This window comes from Coffea arabica, chromosome 5c, assembly GCF_036785885.1.
Source record: "Coffea arabica cultivar ET-39 chromosome 5c, Coffea Arabica ET-39 HiFi, whole genome shotgun sequence".
NCBI classification, from domain to species: domain Eukaryota; kingdom Viridiplantae; phylum Streptophyta; class Magnoliopsida; order Gentianales; family Rubiaceae; genus Coffea; species Coffea arabica.
The window spans coordinates 40,746,995-40,767,944 of NC_092319.1; the positions used below are offsets into that span (position 1 = coordinate 40,746,995).

A 20,950-nucleotide genomic window follows, 5' to 3' on the forward strand; every position below is an offset into this window, starting at 1 on the left:
TAAGGGGGTTATATGGTAAAGTATTAAACCATAAAGGGGTTATATGATAAAATATAAAAATCATACGGGGTTAATGTGTCATGTATTTATAAAGGTAATTTTGACATTTTTAGAAGTTCCGTTACGGGTGACTATTTCCGGTACTTTAACACTTTAATCCAAACCATGAGAGGGTTATGTATAGCTTTTGAAACCATAGGAGAGTTATGTTAAAAAAAAAAAGTAAACCACAGGGGGATAAAATGTAATTTATCCTAAATTTTAAGATGAAGTATTTAAAAGTTGGCATTATTTGTTTGTAGAATTTGAAAAGATTTGGTAAAACCTCTAACTAACACATAACACATTAGAAACTGACACTTTGGTTTGCTTGTAAAAACCTTCTAGAAGTTGCCACATGCCCTATTAGAAAATGACGCTTGGTTCGCTTGTGAAAACCTTCTAGAAATGTCAATACATTGAAGGTTCAATATTGAAGGAGATTTAAGTACATTGAAGGTTCAATATTGAATATATATAAAATCTTTCAAGCAAATAGAATAATTTGACAATGTTTCATACTTTAAGTTCATGAGTTTTTGTATGCAACATTCTTGTATGCAAACAAATGCAACGTAACATTATTTCTCTCCTTCGTGGTTTTTGCGTTCATAAATGCTTACTTGATTTTATCTTTATTTATAAAAGGAATTTTGTAATGAGCGCATCATGGGCGCTCGTTAAGACATTAACTTATCATGTGAATGCACAATCATAACTATTGCACTGTTGTATTTAAAACACTTTCTAAAATAATAAAAAGAAAAATTAACACTTGAGATACCTCTTAATGAATGTTTAGTGACACCTATTAGCTAAACCGAGGGTAAAAAGCTAACCTTTTTTTATGGGATATTTTATATTGGGTACCCAAAATAGGACTCTTTAACATACCTAAATTATCGTGTGAATACACAATATCATAATTATTGCACCCTTGCATCTAGACACTTTTTGTAATTAATTACACATTTTTAAAAGCTGGCACTTGAAACTCTCCTTATCTTAAATCTAACTAAAGGACCAACATACAGTGTTACACTTTACGAGCTGGGTGACAAGATTGATGTAAAAGATAAGAAATAGTGACTAAACCATGTAACTGAAATAGTTTAAAAGAAATAGCGACAATTAATCGTAAACTTAATCTACTTATCATATTCAATACGTGCATCCTATCATCATTTCTCTCCTCTATGAGTCTCCTATTTTTCTAAACACCTAATTTTAGCTTTAAACTCAAAAAGTTATTTTTTCTGTTTTAATTGTTTTTTCAAATCTTTCTTTTTTTTCTTGCAGGAGCTTTTAAATTCGGATTACGATCATGAAAATCTGAGTAGCTGAGAGCAACTTGAATCAACTGCAATCGATAACACGAAACAACACCACTAATAAAGATAGTAAGGATGCAAGGACTACATTTTCTGGCACACTCAGAATTACTACCAGACAAACTAATTTTCAAATAGATGCAAGGACTACATTGATTTTCTGGCAGTATTTTGGACCAAACTCATTAATATTAAAGGTGTGAAGAAAAACCAATAACACAAACACTTAAAGACATCTTTTTTGGAAAAAATAAAATACTCTGTTTTGCATAAGAAGAGACATAGTAAGTGGGATAAGAATGTTTGAACTAGCTTCCAGCAAAGCACATCCAAATACTTTAGAAGAAGGGAAAGAAAATATTTTGGACAGGGTTTAGTTGGATATATCTAAGCATCCAAGAAAAATGAGTTTTTGAGGTAATTAATCACGAAATAGGAACAACATCCAAAAAAAATTCCAATACTTGAAAAACCTATTACAATACACATCATTCCATCAAAAGAATAGCAATCCCTACTTATATTTGGTGCAATTAGTTGGCAAGAAGGAGAGCTTCTTGTTCACAAGATCATATCCAATAAGATGATTTATCTGCAACACGTTCCCAAAAATTGCAATACCATCAGTTGGAACTATAGCCAAACAAACTATCCCCTTAGACACTTCAAGAAATGTTCCATCTGGAGGTAATTTTATATCAGCATTAGCAAAGTGAGCAACAATTTTGGGAATCTTGAGACGTTTTTCAACCTTATAGCAAAGGCTAAACTGACCTCCTGGATCAGAAACCCGTGTACCCCTTGTTATTTTGATAACTTTAGCTTCCAATCTTTGGTAAAAGTCCTGAAGGACAAATGTTAGCGTTGTTCCAGAATCAATAATAATGTTACCCCCCAGAAAATCATTAGGGGAAGAATTATCTGGCTTGGACAGACCCTTATATGGAATCCTTGTATTTCCAACGCTGAAGCCTGTTAAATTGAGATAATAGAATGTATCTGTATACTGCTTGATCAATGGAGTCGAAACAACTCCAGGGCCTGATACAACAGCATTGCTACCGAAATTGATCTTACTTGAAAAGTTTGAATCTCTGGGAACCAAACAGTATGAAAATTTACCACCGATTGATCCATTCAATTGCTTGATAATCGACAATGCTCCACCACCTAGACCGACTATCCCAGACGAAGTTTCCTGGAAGATGCCACCACTTGCGTGCCCGCAACCAAAAGCAACATTTGGGATTGATACATTTCTGGTAGAGCAGGATTCAAACGTAAAAGTTTCTGTGGAAAGATCCCCATTACTAAAAGAACCGTCTCCATAAGAAACTCTATACCCACATTTATTTCTAAAATCACAAAATGTAGTTCCAGGATCAGAGCACAACTGGGAGTTGCAGGACAAATGTCGATAAGTTGTTGTTTTATTAGGATCGAAAAGAGGGGCGTCTTGCTTGTAGCATCGTTTGCAGGGCTTGCATTGTATCCATGTAAGATCGCTGCCTGTGTCAGCAATGGCTAGGAAATCAACCGGTGGGCTTCCGATGGTTGCTTTAATCAGATACTCCCCACCGGCGGATGTGATGTGGGATTGGATTGGAGCAGAAGAAGAATTTGACGAATGCTTGGAACGAGATTGGGAGACTCTTTTCTTGAAATACTCGGCTCGAGCGAAGGAACGGTGAAAAGATTTGTTAAGCATTTCAAAGAAGGAGTTGGAGGGATTATGCAAGGGGGATTTTGGAGAGTCCCGATGTATGAGATGAGTAGAAAAACCACCATCTTTTCCTTCAATGAGTGGATAAAAGAACAAATTGATGAAGACTAAAAGGGACAACTTAGAAAACATGGAGAAAACTGGAAAATTTGCAGCCATGGTTGGGAAAACTTGAGACTGATTGATAGCTAGTGGTATCTGATACCTCGGGTATAAATTACGTGAAAAATGTCGTCTTATATATAGTCAGTAATGTATTAGCAAAAGCCAGCATTACATATAAATGCATACATTTAATTATTCCTACAAACTACTCCTAAAACATCTATCAACATGACTCTTAATTTTTTACGTCCTTACTCAAGTGGGACTGTATCCAAAGATTTTATGTCTTTAATGCATTCAATAATAAATTACTACTTACCATAATTAATAAAATACATAACGGGTATCATATGGAGCATTATATTTACCCATATTATGCAAACTTTTTTTTTAAATGCACGATTGAAATTCAGCGCAAAAGTATGAGTTCAGTAAAATTATATATATAAATTTTTACGTGAATAGAATGAATATATTTGAAGGTTGCAAAACTCAAATACGGCAACAGTTGTTATAATTTTCAAAATTATGCCACATTAATACCAATTTTAACTCTTATCCTTGTATATGAGACATCAAATTAATTAGAATTTAATAACCATATTAGTTTTATATGCTTAATTATATGGAAACTAATATATATATATATATATCTTTGTTTTTTAGTGTATAACTCAAAGGATATGTCATTTTCTTATATAGAAAATTTAAAAGTTTTTCAAAAATTGAAGTATAATAGGTCAAAAATTTATTAGGTGGTTTATACGGTTTCTTTAAAAGTACGAGTATTTTTCATAGTGTTTTTAAACTGTATGGAACACAATTTTTTTTTTGAATTATACATAGGAACATGTATTACATGTGTACAATACGAGTTTTTTTTTTCATTTTACTAACTAGGCTACTAACCATTATTTTTATTCTTTCCTTGTCTCTTCTACTTTTGAATGATTCAAAGATGTTCCCATAGATTTCAACGAGTGCCCACTGAGTGTTTGTTAAAATCTACTTCAGATGTCAAACTTTTGAAAAAAACAAAGTTAATTAAGAAAATTATTAAATATAAAGGAGTGTAATAATTATTAATGTGTGCATATAGACATATGATAGATTGGGTGTAGTTTAAGTACATTAACAAGTATCAATTGATCATCTGTTAGAAAAATTTATCAAATAAAAAAAATAAGTTGAATGTGAATTAGGCATTTGAGCACCAATAAAAAAGACTCATCACATCAAAAAGATTTCCCTACTGAATGTTACTCACTATTTATAGCATAAATGATTTTAGCATACCACAATTAAGAGGAAATGCATCACTATTTATTATGTTAAATTAAGATGAAAATGTTTTGAATCTTCAACCTAGGTATTTATGTATATTTTTAAATTATAAATTGGTAGTTTGTATCTAACATACTCAACATTGATAGCACAAAGGCATTTTGAATTGGATTTTTGAATTCTGTCGAGTTCAAATCATTTTACAAATATTGAAGTAGTTCTTTGCCATCCAATTTCTTTGAAACTACCAGAATAAATCTATTATTTGCACAACTTTTTGTTTATTGTTTGGTAGATCACTTGCAAAGCTGTTTTCAATGCAATACAGTCGTGAAAAAACTTTATGGCTTCATATGGATTTACAAATTTAATGAAGGATTTGAAATTCACCCAAATCACTTTAGTTATTTGGATTCATTAAGAAGCATTTGACTTTGTAATTCACCAATATTAAAATATATATTAAATATTAGAATAATTGGTGATTTATAAATTTAAATATTTTTTAAATAATCTAAACAACTACAGGGATTTAAGAGAATTTCAAATTATTCGTCAAATTTTTGAACCCAAACACAGCATGAGTGAATGTACAGGGGTGAGGTAAACTGTTTTTTATGTTTTTGGATACTATAAAATCGCTTTTAGCAACTCCCTCATGTAATGTGTTTCACTTGTAGAGCCACAATAAAAGTATAGAGGGGTGAGGTAGAGATAATGAGTAGATTTTTTGCAAATTAAAATATAGTTGCGGCTCCAAAGTATTCAAATTTAAAGGGCTTTTTTAAAATTTGTAGAATTTTAAGGATGAACAAGAGAATTATCTAAATCTTTGGATAAGAGTATCTGGACTTGGAGGAGCCCTTCCAGGTCCATCTTTGGTGCCCATCATTTTCCCTGAAACTATATAAGTTGGGGATGGCCTTAAAAATTATGCTAAAATCTCTTAAAAAAATGTTCCACTTATACCTTGCCTCTACATTTTTCCTGGATGTTACCTATTTTGGGAGGCCTTTTGTATTTTGAAAATTATAAAGTACTTTTTAAGATATCAATTTTAGAACAATTTAAAATGTTTTATAAACAATTTTACAAAAAGTTCTTAGGATTACGACAATGCTCAAGTGAAGTTAGCACAATTAACTCTCTTAACTTGGCTTCTCTTTGATGTCAGGTTCAAAGTTCGAATCTAGATTCTAGTAGTTGGGAACAGAAAGAATGTAAGGAAGGATGGGAGGGTTTTAAAAAAAAAAAAAAAAAATTTGGGTTTCTTCCTTCATTTTGTACAACAATCAATCTTGGTACGTGCTTGTATCAAAAGTTATTTCGTTGACTACCGGAAATCTCCCAATAGTATATTATTGTAATTCAAAGTTCAAACCAATAAAGACAAATAAGTTCTTGGAAAATTTGCAAACTCAGTTGTGCGAGCAGAGTACTGCTATTGAAAAATTGCTTTCCACAGAGTATTTGGAGTACGTATATGTCCCAGTACAAGATTCGGTCACAGGAATAACAAGAAATTTGCAAAGAAAACAAGAGCAACTTGATCTTGATTGATGCTCAACAGACACAACATAACCAGTATGTGTACAGAAGTAAAGGATTAAAAAAGAAAAGTAGAATGAAGTGGCTTCCCAACCAAAGAAGATCAATCATCCATCATGAAGTAAGGATCTTCAGATCAGTGTATTTCCCCTGCTTAATTGCTCTTCCTGAATTTCCTCCGATGAACTGGTACGGTTGGGACATTTAGACACCTCAATTATTTCAAGAGTTGATAGATTGTCCAAACAAGAAGGGATCTCCTCCAAAAACTTGCAGCTTTCCAGTACTAATTAAGAAAAAGAAAAAGAACAACTTGATCTTGATGCTAAACAGATACACATAACCCGTAGCAGTACATAAGTAAAGGGCTTAAAAAACTTACTTGAGGAGATCAATCGTCCATTATGAGATAAGGATCTTCAGATCGGTATATCCATTGCTTCTTTGCTCTTCCCGAATTTCCTCCAATGAACTGGTACAGTTGGGACACTTTGACACCTCAATTATTTCAAGGGCAGAACTATGTCCCAAACAAGAAGGGATCTCCTGCAATGCTCCACAGCAATCCAATACTAACTTCTGGAGACCAGGAAAATAGTCCTGCTCGTCGTACTTGGAGGAGGCTGTCCACTTCGCAATGTTCAAGGAAGCTAATTTCAAGAAACGAACTTTAGGGAACTTCTCTACTTCCATTTCCCATATTTCCCCCTCAAAGGCTTGTTTGAGTAATTTGAGCACCTCAAGATTGGGTAGATTTCCAATTGCTGCCATTTTGCTCCATGGCATGCGAAAATAAGATAGGGTCAATTTTTTAATAGTCAAAGGAAATTGGAAATCTAACTGATATCGGTCACCGGCGTAAATAACGCAACCCAGACTGAGTGATTCCAACTGACTTAGACAATTCATTGCTACATGATATTGAACACCTGGCTTGAGATTGACAGAGCATCTCAGCTTGCGGATATTTGGAAACTTTCTCAACAGTTTGCTGATGTTTTCCTCAGGATCGAGAGACAAACAGGACAAGAAATCTAAGTCAAGCAACTGTGACGAGTTGTCAAGATTGTCTCTAGGGAAAAAAAAACAATAATGCTTATCGACCTCATCAATCAGCTGTAAATGCCTTAGTTTCTTCAGGTTCCATATGGTATCTGGTAGTGAAACTGAACGATGAGTTGAAGAATTTCGCCAAATCAAAGTTTCCAAGTTCGGGAGATTGCATACTGATGATGGGAGACTGATTTTACCCCGACCTAGAATCGCCAAGTAGCGCAAGTGAACAAGCAGTTCTACCTCTCTAGGAAAGGGGTCGAGTCCAATTTGGCTCAAATCTAACACTCTAACAAGTTTCATGATGTGAAAAATGAATCGGAGGTCAAAACTAATACCGTCTTCATCGTCACTGAATAATAATAGACTGCGTATGGCAGGAGAAAATAACCTCAAGTTGTCAAAGTGCTCGAGCTTAGAATCAATAATGCATAAGCGGAGTAGGTAGCATGGCACAGTGAAAACAGACAAGTCATCATACCTGCGTACCCGCTGCAAAAGCTTTTCTTCTTTGGCTTTTGTCACACAAAACTCATATAACAAATCGTGAATGCGACAAGCTTTGACCCCATCAATGGATCTTGGTTTCGAAACTATGACTAAGCTTCTGCTAATAAGTTCCATCAGGTAATCATTTGCCACATCCTCTGATCTCTTGGGATGAGTTTTTTGAACATATCCTTCAGCGACCCATAGAGAAATCAACCTCTTGGTATTGTGTTCATGGTCTTCTGGAAAGGCTGCAAAATAAAGAAAACATGCCTTCAAAGTATCAGGTAAATGTTTGTAACTGAGCTCTAATGTAGCGATACACTGTTCCGTACTAGAAACATTCCTCGAACTTAAACCTTCCACAGCTTCTTTCCAACCATTTGGGTCCATCCTTGAGAGAATCCCGGCAAGAATGACAACCGTAAGAGGTAGTCCTTGACACATTTTCACGACTTGCTGTCCAATTTCACATAGTTCTGGAGGATCCAAATCTTGTCCAGGATATAACTTCCCTTTTAGCAAATCCCAGCTCTCTTTAGGAGCGAGTTGACGAAGAGAATATGGTTCATGGTCGAGTTTGTCTTGCGGAGCAACACCACGGAGCCGACTTGTCAAGATAACTCTACTTCCATTTCCATAATCAGGGAATGAGGCTTCCAATCCCTTCCATGCATCAATGTCCCATACATCGTCCAAAACAATGAGATATCTGTTTTTCAGCAAACGTCTTTTGACTTGAAGAGCCAGATCTTCTTCACCCATCTCAAAAACATCCTCAGGAAGCTTGGACTCAATACAAGTCAAAATTTGAAGCAACAGATTTCTCTTGTGGTGTACCTGAGAAACAGTACACCAAGCCCGCTCATAAAAATGGGACTTCACTGAAGAATCATTGTACACTTTTCTAGCCAAAGTTGTCTTACCGCATCCCGGCATACCCACAATGGAAACAATTTTCACTTGTCGTGATCCATTTCTGAGTCCATTGATTATCGATGCCGTCTCATCCTCGAATCCCACCACCACGTCATTGACTATTGGCTTACTTCCCTGTTGTGGCATGTGATTGAATCTCTTCGTTACTTCCTTAACTTTTCCACCAAGTGTTCCGCTATCACAAATCTTCAAGGCCGCAGCTTTAATGATGTTCATTTCTTCTAAAATGGAATGAATGGACATTGAAGAAGAATCTAAGATATTTCCAGTTAGTAAGGAATCAATAAGAAACTCTATCCTGTATGCCACCCCAACAATACGATCCCAAATTGCCTGGACCTCCTCATCCTCATTTTGCAGGCCCACAATTTTCCGCAGCAAAGAACGTAAACAAACAAGTTCTTCCTGGACTTTTTGAATTGGATGATCGATCAAAGCAATCGAGTCAGCCTCAGAACTTGTCACATCCATCATCTTTTCTAGAAGGGAATCAACAAAGCCCAGCCCATTGGTCTTAGGAAAATTGAATGATGATGATTCTGGACACTTCTCTGTGATTACTGCATCGATGAGCTTAATTATTTCCAATAACTCAGAACACACGATATCCATATCCTTGGCTTGTATAGCGTCTTTGATTGCATTCAGAGAGAGTGGGGAAATAAAATCTCCTCCATAACATTTCACGACTCGAGTAGGATCTCTTACTTTCTCATCGAACTCCTTTGGCTTCTCCTTCAAAATGGTTCTCAAGGAAATTAACCCCTCGTAAAACATTTGCAGTTGACGCAAAATCACAGGACAAGTACCATGCTTTAGTTTCTCCCAAAGATTACACAGGAGGGAATGGAAGAAGTCTCTCAACAGATGCTCATCTGTGTCTCCATGTGATTGTCTTGATAACTTTGAAGCAGCCAGGGCCTGGATACAAGTCTCAAGGACTTGCGGTTCAACAGGAATAATCTTCTGCGGCAGTTCCGAAATGCTTTCAACGACATCCTCGGGCAAACCCTTCTTAAACTGGCACTTATAAGAGAGGCGTGCTGCATTGATAGCCACAGCTTCAGTGTGAACCAACAAAGGTCCCAATTCTGTGTTTTCAACACCATACAGTTTGACAAAACGGATTAAGTTTTGCATGAACGCCAGCTTCTCTTCAAGGGCTTTAATTAGCCCAACTTCATGTGCCGGCCTACTCCATGACCAATAATTCACTAGATTCTCCAGAAGAGAATCCATGAATTCCATGAGGTCATCTTTTCGAACGAGCGAATTACTGGACTGCTGTGACGAGGAACCCAAGAAAAAGACATACCATTCGCAAATTTCTTGTTCGAAGGATTTAATGTCTTTTTCTAAATCACGGACCGCATCCCAAGGCTGATCAGAAGATTGGATCTCCTTTGCCCACTTGGGAATGGCATCTCCAATCCGAACTGCCAGAGCTTCTAGGCTTGCATGATGATTATCTGCCTGGTTCTTTTTGTTGTCAAATGGTAATTGCACATCATCGTTGCTGTATTTTCTCGCACACAGAAGAAATGTTCTCAGATGTCTTAGCTTGCGTCTCAGGTGCTTCTGCGGCCAATTTGGAGATTCTGGATAATCGTTCTCCAGTGCTTGCAGATCATCCAAGATGGAAGGAATACAAGTGATACTAGTGGAGGCCATCTAATAAAAGGAAGATCAACAAGGGAACCGGAATGTATCGATCTCAATTTAAGAGATGAAACAGTTCTCAAATATGAAAGGAGACGAGAAAGATCTGCAAAACCTCAAAAACAAGTGCTCTCGTCTTTTCTGTACGTTGATTGCTAGTGTCCAGAAAGTAAATGACAAATAGTCATTGGATACTTCTTGGATGATTGAAAGAAAAAAAAAGGCCCCACTGCACATGCGTTATCCACTAGTCCAACTGCTTGAATGGTACAAATAGAAGTTATGGTATGGTGTTTTATAACAAATAGAAGTTTTAATGCTTTGGACTCTATTGATTTCCATGTTTATTGCCTTGCCATCAAACAACAGCTTTTCACATTGAGAGCTGTCTACAATGGCTTTAAGTAAAACGTGCACTTCCCTTAGTCATTAGTCCAAATGTTTGAATAATACAGCATTAATTACGCTCTTAACAATCTTTTAATACATCTAGCGGCACTAATTTCGAAACCGGGTTAATCGCATCATACTGCCAAATCATTTTGATTAGTCTTGCACGTTATTATAATTGCTTATGTCAATGAAGTAGGACTTTAATTTAATTTTGAGATTAACAACAAGAATTCAATCAACAATCCATTTAATAAACTAGCAATAGTTCGCGTAATTTGCACGTGATTATATTAACTCAAATATAACATGTCTTATATTTTTTTTGTGAAATTTGATTGTTTACCTGATAATAAAACATGTCATATTTTCATTAACCAATTATTATTCCAAAGACCATCTAATTATGAACTCTTTGATAAATTATTTTTGAATTTATTTTGAGTTTTCCTTTTTTAATTTATGTCGATCTTTTTGGTAAATTATGGATTTAGCTTTGATAAATAATTCCTAATTCGGTTATTTTTCACAAAAGTTGTTGTATACTCACAATATTTTTACCATAAAATCATAATATTATTATTTTTTAAATATTTGTACAAAAAATATTGCTAAACAGGAAATATATGCATACATGTCAAGTGAGAGCCTAGTAAATAGAATTCATAATTATTAGTAAAATAAAGACTTAAATCGTAAAATCAATTTCTAAAGGGGTATTAGAATAAATAAAATTGATTAGTTAGATTTTGTCATTCTAATTATTTTCACCACACTCACCCCTTTCTTTACCCTTTTGGAAAGCTCGTTTACGAACCAGCATCTAGATGTGCCTTTTCTTACTTAAAAATAAACCCCAAAGTTAAGTTTATGATGAAATCAACAAATTTTAAGAAATAAAAAAAAATTGTACCAACATTTTAAATATTATTTTCCCTTGCTAAGACAAATGAAATGCAATTGTATAGTTAGAATGAATTAATTATTTAATAATAAAATATATGAATCGCGCTCATGTCCAACTTCGCATGAACATTTTACTTTATATCTTTCCAGTTGAACTTTTCACAAAAAAATTTTGTGAATTTGAATTGAATAATATGAGCCGCATTGTTGAATTTGGATTATTGATGTTTTTTCTAAGTGTTATTGTGTTTGATAAGAATATAATGATTTATAAAGCTTAATTAGGGGTGGCAATTCGGGTCCAAATCAGGTTGGCGGGTCGGGTTCGGGTCAACCTGCCAGAAAATCTGTTGACCCGAACCCGACCCGCCAACCCGTGACGGGTCAGGTATGCTGACCCGAACCCGAAAATTTCAGGTTGACGGGTTGGCGGCTCGACCCGAAATGACCCGAAACTTAATTTTAATTTATCACTGTAATTTCTAATAAAATCAATTTCTCACAAAATTAATTACATAATCAAGTAATAAAAATTTAAATAAATAATTCCAAACCAAATCTAAAATAAATTAAACACCGTAAAAGTGTTTTATCCCAAACAAAATATAAAATAAATTAAAACAGTATAAAAGTAAAAAATAATATAATATATTATTTGTCCAAATATAATAATTTTAACTTCACACAAATTAAATAAATTCATTTAGGATTAAGTAATTAATGCCTTTGAAAAAAAGAATAACTTAGTTTAGTTAGATAAAATTGTTTTTATGTTTATTAAATTATTTTTAATTCGTAAACGGGTCATATCAGGTCACCACGGGTTGATCCGAAATCGACCTGTTTTCTTTTCGGGTTCATCGGGTCCAACCCGATTCTGACCCGAATTCCCGAAACCTCAACCCAAACCCATTAATTTCGTGTTAGATTCGTGTCGTATTTTCAGGTCGTGTCGAAAATTGCCACCCCTAAGCTTAATTATCTTAAAATGGCTATTTAGTTTCAATTGATAGAAATAGTTGGATTCTTTTATTTTTACTTTTCTTTTAATATTTCTTTGTACTGATAGAAGGCACATAATTATGTACCTGTCTCATGATATTCATATCAAGATTCTTCAAATGAATATGGACTCTTTTCTTATTCCCTTTTGTTCTAAGAGCATCTATTTTTTATACTAATATTTTTTTTTACAATCTTAAAATTGTGGTTAATGAAATTGGTCAAACTATTTTGACTAAGAAATTGTTTCGAATAAGAAACTGCGATGCACATAAAAATTGGAGATGAAACGTAAGGGTCGCTAAATAATTTTAATAGGGAGCTTTTCATTTTAATTACCATTATTATTGAGATATATTCATTTGGAATGTTTCATATTTTAATTATTACGACAATTAAAATACAATAACTTGGGGTAATATGGAAACAACATAAATTAAAATAAAAAAGTGCTTGCAACTTATAATGCCAAATCTCGTCATACTTTTAATATAGTAATAGTAATAGTAATAGATAAAGAGAAAAATAACACAAGATAACACGTTTGATATTGGGATGGACGGGGGGCATGGAACATTTTTTTTTTCTCGTTATTGTATGAGATTATATCGTTTATCATCAAAAAAAAAAAAAAAAAAGCTATCTAGATAGCAAGATTTTTGGCATATATACACAGTGATTAGGTGACATCTATATTTGCAGGACAGCTAATGACTCTGACAGCTTCGCAAGTGCAAGTGCAGCAGCAGCTGGTCCGAAGCAGAATTGTAGATTATTTTAAAAAATTATGGAGACAAGATCATTGAGGTAAGCGCAGCAGCAGCCGGCTTGAAGCAGAATTGTAGATTATTTCAAAAGATTATGCAGACAAGATCATTGATAGATTAAACCAAGAAAAGTGGTCTTACAACAATGACAATATGTCAATACTGAAACCTTTTTTATTCAATATATTATCAGTTTGCAACCTAATAAATTTTTTATTACTGTAATCAGACTGTTGTCAAGCAATTAATCACCTGCACTCAATTTTAATTTCATTGGTTAACGTGAAGGTTTCCTTGAAAGCTTTGTATCCGGACCAGAATTCAGCTTGGATGCCTTGATCTCAATATTTGTTTAGCATGCGCATTTCCTTTCAGACTCTCCAGTGGGCAAATGTTCACGTAACAAGCTCCATTTCAAATCACCGTTTATTTAGAAAATGCCAAAGAGAAAGACGAACTATTTTGAACCAGAAATGCTAAAGGAGAATTAACTCAATCAATTATCCCACCAAAATCAAACGTTTAATGTGCAACAAAAGTACAGTTTTGGTCCCCAATATTTAGTCCATCTAATATTTCGATTAAAACAAATTTGTCTTCAACGCAATTTAAGACAACTAACGAAAAATCACAATAAGTAATAGTCAAAATCAAATTATATTTTTGTTTAAATACACCAAATTTGCATGGGTATGTTGTTAATACCTCACAAATCCCTTTTATTCAACCAAGGATGGAACCGGGGGGGAGGGGGGGGGGGCTGGGGAGGTGCAGCCCCTTCGCTCACTCCAACAACCCTCAAAACTTTCGGAATAATCCTAAAGGGACTAAGACATTTTATCTATGATAGATTAATCTCCTTCTCGGCTTCTCCTTCCCCTTCCCCGCCAACATGCATATCTGTTTCTAGTTCCTCTTAATTACTCTTCAGACATTTATCTATTTCTTGTCCCCTTTAATTACTCTTTTTATAAGACTATTATACCCAACAAACTCTTATTTCCTTCTGGTATTAGTGTAGCATTAGTACAAATGGACTTATAAATGAATCGAATCGAACTTTTGACCTATTATGTTCGATTCAAAAAATTAGATAAATTTAAATTTGAGCTCGAATTCTATACGAGTTCTAAATTTGAGATCAAGTTCAATTCGATATTATATTATTTCCTCCTCTTATTATAGTGTTTGAACTTAAACTTGTCAAAAATCGACCCTCAAATCGAGCCCTTAATGTGTTGAGTTCAAACTATTTGTTAATTAAATGCTCAATTCATCCACAGCTTACAACAAAAAATATAACAACTAAAAAAACCCTACATAAAAGTAAACAAGGAAATAAAAGGTAATAGAATTCACTTGAATTAAGAATGTACGAGGATGATTTTAAAAATACCAAGTCACAACTTTTTATCTAGCTTCTCAAGGCTCGACTCTTTCTAAGCTCCATTATCATGCTTCAAGCATCAACTGTTCTCAAACTCCAGATTTTATTTTTATTTCCTTCAAAACTTTCTTGTATTATATTTTAAATTGTATTATTATTTTTGAAATAGTTATTTTTATTTTGAGTTTGTTGTTTTAGAATTACGTAATGATTATTGCTTCTATTAATGCTTTATATATATGCTACAATATGTGTTATTACCATATGTTGGATTTTTTGCCTCCCCTAAACTAAAGTTTTTGGTTCTACCACTGTGTTCAACAATATCCATTTAATCTCTTGTAGCATCATGTAAAGTGGAAAAATTGACCCCCAATAAGAAAAAAAGTATCTCCAAGCATTAGTTAATATTTAAGTACAACAAGTGTCTAACCACTTTATATAAATTAACGGGGGATTATGTGGCCAAATGCGAAGCCATAAGGGGAATAAGTGGCAATTCCATATTTTCACACATTCTACGTTTCTAGCTAGCGTGCATATAGGTTGATCACCGTGACTATAGTTGCTTTTTGTCTATTTTCGGCTTTACATGCAATCATAGACAGGTTAATTGGATATTTTAAATAATAGGAGGATTGTATGATAAAATGCGAAATTATGAAAGATAAAATTATTTATTCCATTCGTGTACATCTAGTCTGAAATTATGAAAGATAAAATTCTTTATCTATATATATATATATATATATAATTTCCAGGCAAACTTTACAAGTTGAAGAAATGAAATTCTAAATGAAAACTGACATGGAACGCTACTGACTAATATATTATGGTAAATAAGATTTCATGTTAATACATGGTGAGATATAATTAGATATAAATTTTTTATCGCATAATATTTCTTTTTTTTGAAAGATTTATCGCGTTATACTTGCTTGCTTGCCGTGCATATTTTACTTTACACCAATTATTTCGGGGTTTTCCTTGAATTTTTCCATTTGCGCTTTATCTGATCCTATTCCAATTGCTATGTGGAAGGTTCTTGTCCATTTAAGTTGAATACTACTTGTTTTTGGCCAATTTACATGAAAAAATTTTCATAAATAAATATTTTTATTACTTGCACAAACATAGTAGAGTGTGTTATTTTATTGAATACACACATGAAGTGTGTCTTAATCATTTTTATATCTATACCTAATTCTACTCCTACATTATGGGAAAGGGATAGACTCAACTAGGTCATTGGGAATCAAAGAGGACTAAATTAATTACATCTGAGTCAGATGGGTGCCAAGGGACTCTTTTTGGCTTTGATAAAGTCACATATTAGTGGCAATTGATAGGAAGAAAGAGTCGAATTCTTAATTTCCCACCTCGTAAAAACCTTAAAAGCCTTTGTTGAGATGCCTTGAATTAGATCTTCAACCCTCGCTGAGCTGTACGGGGATCTCGCTGTCCGGTCAGCGAGTCGGGGGTCCGGGGGGCGACGCACCCCGGCTGGGGGGCCCGGGGGACAGCGTTGCCCCCGGTGGGGGTTCGGGGGCAACACCTTATTTTAGTCTGTAAATTATTCCGATTACAACCCTAATAAAATCTGATTTCCCCTAAGTTGTTCTTGTCTATTCTTGTTTGTTCTTCTGTTCCGCTGCATTTGCTATAACAAACTGGTATCAGAGCTCTAGGTTTGTCCTAGGGCTCGGATCACGCAACAACATGTCTGCTTTGAACATCAAGATCGACAAGTTCACCGGGAGAAATAGTTTCAGTTTATGGCAGATCAAGATGCGGGCTCTGTTAAAGCAGCAGGGCCTGTGGAGTCCGCTGACGAAGAAGAAATCGGATTCCGTTGATGAAGAGTCGATGAGTCTGGAGGAAAAGGCTCACTCGACAATCATGCTGTGTCTGGCAGATGATGTCATCACTGAGGTCGCCGGTGAAGAAACTGCTGCGGGTTTGTGGGTTAAACTTGAAAGTCTCTATATGACGAAGTCTTTAACCAACAAGTTGCTCCTAAAGCAACGTCTGTTCGGTCTGCGTATGCAGGAAGGTACTCCTCTTCGAGAACATTTAGATCAATTAAATACAATTCTTCTTGAATTGCGTAATATTGATGTTAAAATTGAGGATGAGGATGCCGCGTTGATTCTGTTAATGTCTTTACCGTTATCGTATGAGAATTTTGTTCAGTCTTTTATTGGCGGTAAAGATACAGTGACTTTAGAAGAAGTAAGATCAGCACTGCATAGTAGAGAGTTGCGCCATAAGGCGGCTGGTAATGTTACAGATAATCAGGATGCTGGATTAGTTGTCAGTAGTGGTAAAGGAAAATTGGGAAAAAAGAAGTCCGGAAATAAGAAGCAGTTCTCTAAAGGTCCCAAGCCGGATGATGTCTGTAACTATTGCAAGGAAAAGGGTCATTGGAAATCTGATTGTCCCAAAAAGAAGAAACAGCAGGAAAAACAACACGCTTCAGCTTCAGTTGCAGAAAAGGAAACGGAAAATTCAGAAGAAGACCTGGCCCTAATTGCAAACGAACCAACACATCACTCTGATGTGTGGGTTCTTGATTCTGGGGCGTCCTATCACATATGTCCAAATAAGGAATGGTTTACAACATATGAGCAGATAGATGGCGGAAATGTCGTGATGGCTAATAGCGCTGTCTGCAGGGCTGTTGGAATCGGTTCGATTAAGATCAGGACACATACTGGAAAAATTGCCACACTGAACGAAGTCAGGCACGTCCCTAAAATGACGAAGAATCTGATATCACTTAGTACTCTTGACAGTAAGGGTTTCAGGTTCAGCGGAGGAAGTGGAGAGTTGTGCATCAGTAAAGGTTCATTAGTGGTTCTCAAAGGAGTTAAGCATGGCACCCTGTACATCTTACAAGGTTCTACGCTAACAGGTTCTGCTGCTGCTGCTGTTGCATCTTCTGAAGATCGCAAGTCTGATATGACCAAGTTGTGGCACATCAGGCTTGGTCATATGAGCGAAAGAGGGATGCAGATTCTGTCTAAACGTGATCTTCTAGAAGGCCACAAGGTCACTGATCTTGGATTTTGTGAACATTGTACTTTCGATAAATTACATCGCAGAAAGTTTGGGAAGGCAATTCACAGGACAAAAGGCACACTGGATTACATCCATTCTGACTGTTGGGGTCCTTCACGAGTTGAGTCCTTGGGAGGCTGTCGGTATTTTTTATCCATGATTGATGATTATTCAAGGATGACTTGGGTAATCGTTATGAAGGAAAAAGGTGAAGCTTTCAAGAATTTCAAGCAGTGGAAGGCTTTAGTGGAGAATCAAACTGGAAAGAAGATCAAAAGGCTGAGAACTGATAATGGTCTGGAATTCTGTTCAAAGGAGTTCGATGAGTTCTGCAAAGATGAAGGAATTGCCCGGCATCACACAGTTCGACACACACCACAACAAAATGGTGTAGCAGAACGCATGAATCAGACACTTCTAGAGAGAGCACGGTGTATGCTCTTCAATGCTGGTTTGCCAAGGAGGTTCTGGGCGGAAGCAGTGAGCACGACCTGCTTCTTGATCAATCGTGCACCTCATACAGGTATAGACTGCAAGATACCTTATGAAGTGTGGTCTGGTATGTCCCCTACTTACTCAAATTTGAAGGCTTTTGGTTGTACTGCGTATTATCATGTCAGTGAGGGTAAACTAGAACCAAGGGCTAAAAAGGGAGTTTTTCTGGGATATGGAGATGGGGTTAAAGGGTATAGAATCTAGTCACCCTCAGAAAGGAAAGTTATACTTAGTAGAAGTGTAATTTTTGATGAAAACTCTATACTTAACCCCTCTGTGAAGGCTGTTGTTGAAGAAAGTGCAAGTGATGAAGAAAGTGCAGGTGTTGATAAACAGGTGGAGCTAAAAATCATTCAAAATGGTTTTGAATCACAGCAGCAATTTAGTGATTATCAACAGCTATCCTGTGAAACTGAACCTCCTGCAGAAGTAGAGTCTCCAGAACCTACATCAGCAGAAAGGTTGGCACCTATATCCCATACTGCGTCAGAAACTCAGCAGCATGGTATTGCTTATGATTGTGCAAGGAGAGTGGGAGTACAAGCTCCCAGCAGGTATCGGGATTTTGTAGGTTATGCATTTCAGGTTGCTGAGGAGGTGGATTCTCCCGAGCCCTCTACCTATAGAGAAACTATTTCAGGCAGTGAGTCAGCTCAATGGCTTGCTGCAATGGGTGATGAAATGGAGTCGTTACACAAGAATGGCACTTGGGAATTGGTCAAACGGCCACCAGAGAGAAAGGTTGTGACTTGCAAATGGGTCTTTAAAAGGAAGGAAGGAATTTCTCCAGCTGAGGGCATCAAGTATAAAGCACGTGTTGTTGCAAGAGGGTTCACTCAAAAAGAAGGAGTAGACTACAATGAGATTTTCTCACCAGTGGTCAGACACACTTCTATCAGGGTGCTACTAGCAATAGTTGCACATCAGGACTTAGAACTTGAGCAGCTAGACGTGAAGACAGCTTTCCTACATGGAGAGTTAGATGAAGAGATTTATATGACTCAGCCAGATGGATTTCATGTTCGGAGAAAAGAAGATTATGTATGCAAGTTGAAGAAATCTTTGTATGGATTAAAGCAGTCCCCAAGGCAGTGGTACAAAAAATTTGACGGCTACATGATTGAGCTAGGTTACAACAGAAGTCAGTATGATTGTTGTGTATATCACAACAAGCTTGAAGATGGTTTGATGATCTATTTGATTCTGTATGTAGATGATATGCTCATAGCTGCGAGGAATAAAGCTGATATACAGAAGTTAAAAAGTCTTCTCAGTGCAGAGTTTGAGATGAAAGACTTGGGTGCAGCACAGAAAATTTTGGGAATGGAGATTTTCAGGGATAGAAGTCAGAAAAAACTTTTCTTATCACAGAAGAGCTATATTGAGAAGGTACTAGCCAGATTTGGCATGTCTACAGCAAAACCCTTGAATACTCCGAGTGCAACGAATGCTCAACTATCAGTTACACTTGCACCACAGTCGGAAGCTGAGATGGAGTATATGGCTAAGGTTCCCTATTCTAGTGCAGTGGGTAGTTTGATGTATGCCATGGTCTGCACTAGACCTGATCTGGCACATGCAGTCAGTGTTGTTAGCAGATTTATGGCTAATCCTGGGAAGGAGCACTGGCTGGCAGTGAAGCGAATTTTTCGGTACTTGAGGGGTACATCTGATGTTGGTCTCATCTATGGAGGTGATACAGAGTGTTTGGTTACAGGCTATTCAGATTCTGATTATGCTGGAGATGTTGATAGTAGGAGGTCGATGACTGGTTATGTTTTCACTCTTGGGCATTCTGTAGTTAGTTGGAAAGCAACTCTACAACCTACAGTGACTCTGTCCACTACTGAGGCAGAGTATATGGCACTGACGGAGGCTGCTAAAGAGGGAATTTGGTTAAAGGGGCTGGTTGGAGATCTTGGCCTACATCAGGATCAGGCTAATATATATTGTGATAGTTTCAGTGCAATATGTTTAGCCAAGGATCAAGTCCATCATGAGAGGACTAAACACATTGATGTCCGATATCATTTCTTGAGATCAGAGACAAGGATCAAGGTGAAGAAAATTGGCACTGCTGACAATCCTGCTGATATGTTCATCAAGCCGGTCCCTCATAGCAAATTCAAACATTGTTTGGATTTGCTAAATGTCCTAAGTTTCTGATGGCCCTTATAGGCATTTCTGATGGTACTTAGAGATAATTCTCTGAGTACTTCTGGCACTTCATTAGTGCGTCTGTTACATTTTTCGGGGAAGATTCAAGTCAAGGTGGAGATTGTTGAGATGTCTTGAATTAGATCTTCAACCCTCGCTGAGCTGTACGGGGGTCTCGCTGCCCGGTCAGCGAGTCGGGGGTCCAGGGGGCGACGCGCCCCGGCTGGGGGGCCCGGGGGGCAGCGTTGCCCCGGTGGGGGTTCGGGGGCAACACCTTATTTTAGCCTATAAACTATTCCGATTACAACCCTAATAAAATCTGATTTCCCCCAAGTTGTTCTTGTCTATTCTTGTTTGTTCTTCTGTTCCGCTGCATCTGCTATAACAGCCTTCCTGATCTTGCCAAATGAGATCGGTTTGACTTGGATTGTCCTTTTGAAATTTTTTGGATAGTCCATATTAAAGGCGATCTCATTCGTCAAAATGAGGGCTGTGTACTAACTACTAACCCCTAATATTGACATCAATGACATCAAATGATTTTATTCTCTACAAGTTTGGGAGATGATATCCTTGTTTCTTCCAATTCATTAGCACCATCTACAAGTATAATATA

At 36.3% G+C, this 20,950-nt stretch overlaps 2 protein-coding genes across 2 annotated transcripts; both read right to left on the reverse strand.

Annotated features, from left to right (window-relative positions):
• Positions 1-1,831: 1,831 nt before the first annotated feature.
• On the reverse strand, positions 1,832-3,203 carry LOC113689461 (aspartic proteinase CDR1-like). Its single transcript, XM_027207230.2, has one exon. The coding sequence runs from the start codon at positions 3,076-3,078 to the stop codon at positions 1,885-1,887; it is 1,194 nt and encodes a 397-aa protein (XP_027063031.2). The 5' UTR covers positions 3,079-3,203; the 3' UTR covers positions 1,832-1,884.
• A 2,701-nt stretch (positions 3,204-5,904) lies between these two features.
• Positions 5,905-10,329, reverse strand: LOC113688873 (putative late blight resistance protein homolog R1A-3). Its single transcript, XM_027206684.2, has 2 exons — positions 6,413-10,329; positions 5,905-6,316 (listed from the first exon to the last, which is right to left on the reverse strand). Exon 1 carries the CDS (start codon positions 10,180-10,182, stop codon positions 6,433-6,435), a length of 3,750 nt encoding a protein of 1,249 aa, XP_027062485.1. The 5' UTR covers positions 10,183-10,329; the 3' UTR covers positions 5,905-6,316; positions 6,413-6,432.
• Between the last annotated feature and the right edge of the window lie 10,621 nt (positions 10,330-20,950).

Excerpts from the sequence above, each read along its gene's own strand:
- LOC113689461 (XM_027207230.2), bottom strand. The coding sequence starts at position 3,078 with ATGCTTAACAAATCTTTTCACCGTTCCTTCGCTCGAGCCGAGTATTTC.
- LOC113688873 (XM_027206684.2), bottom strand. The coding sequence starts at position 10,182 with ATGGCCTCCACTAGTATCACTTGTATTCCTTCCATCTTGGATGATCTG.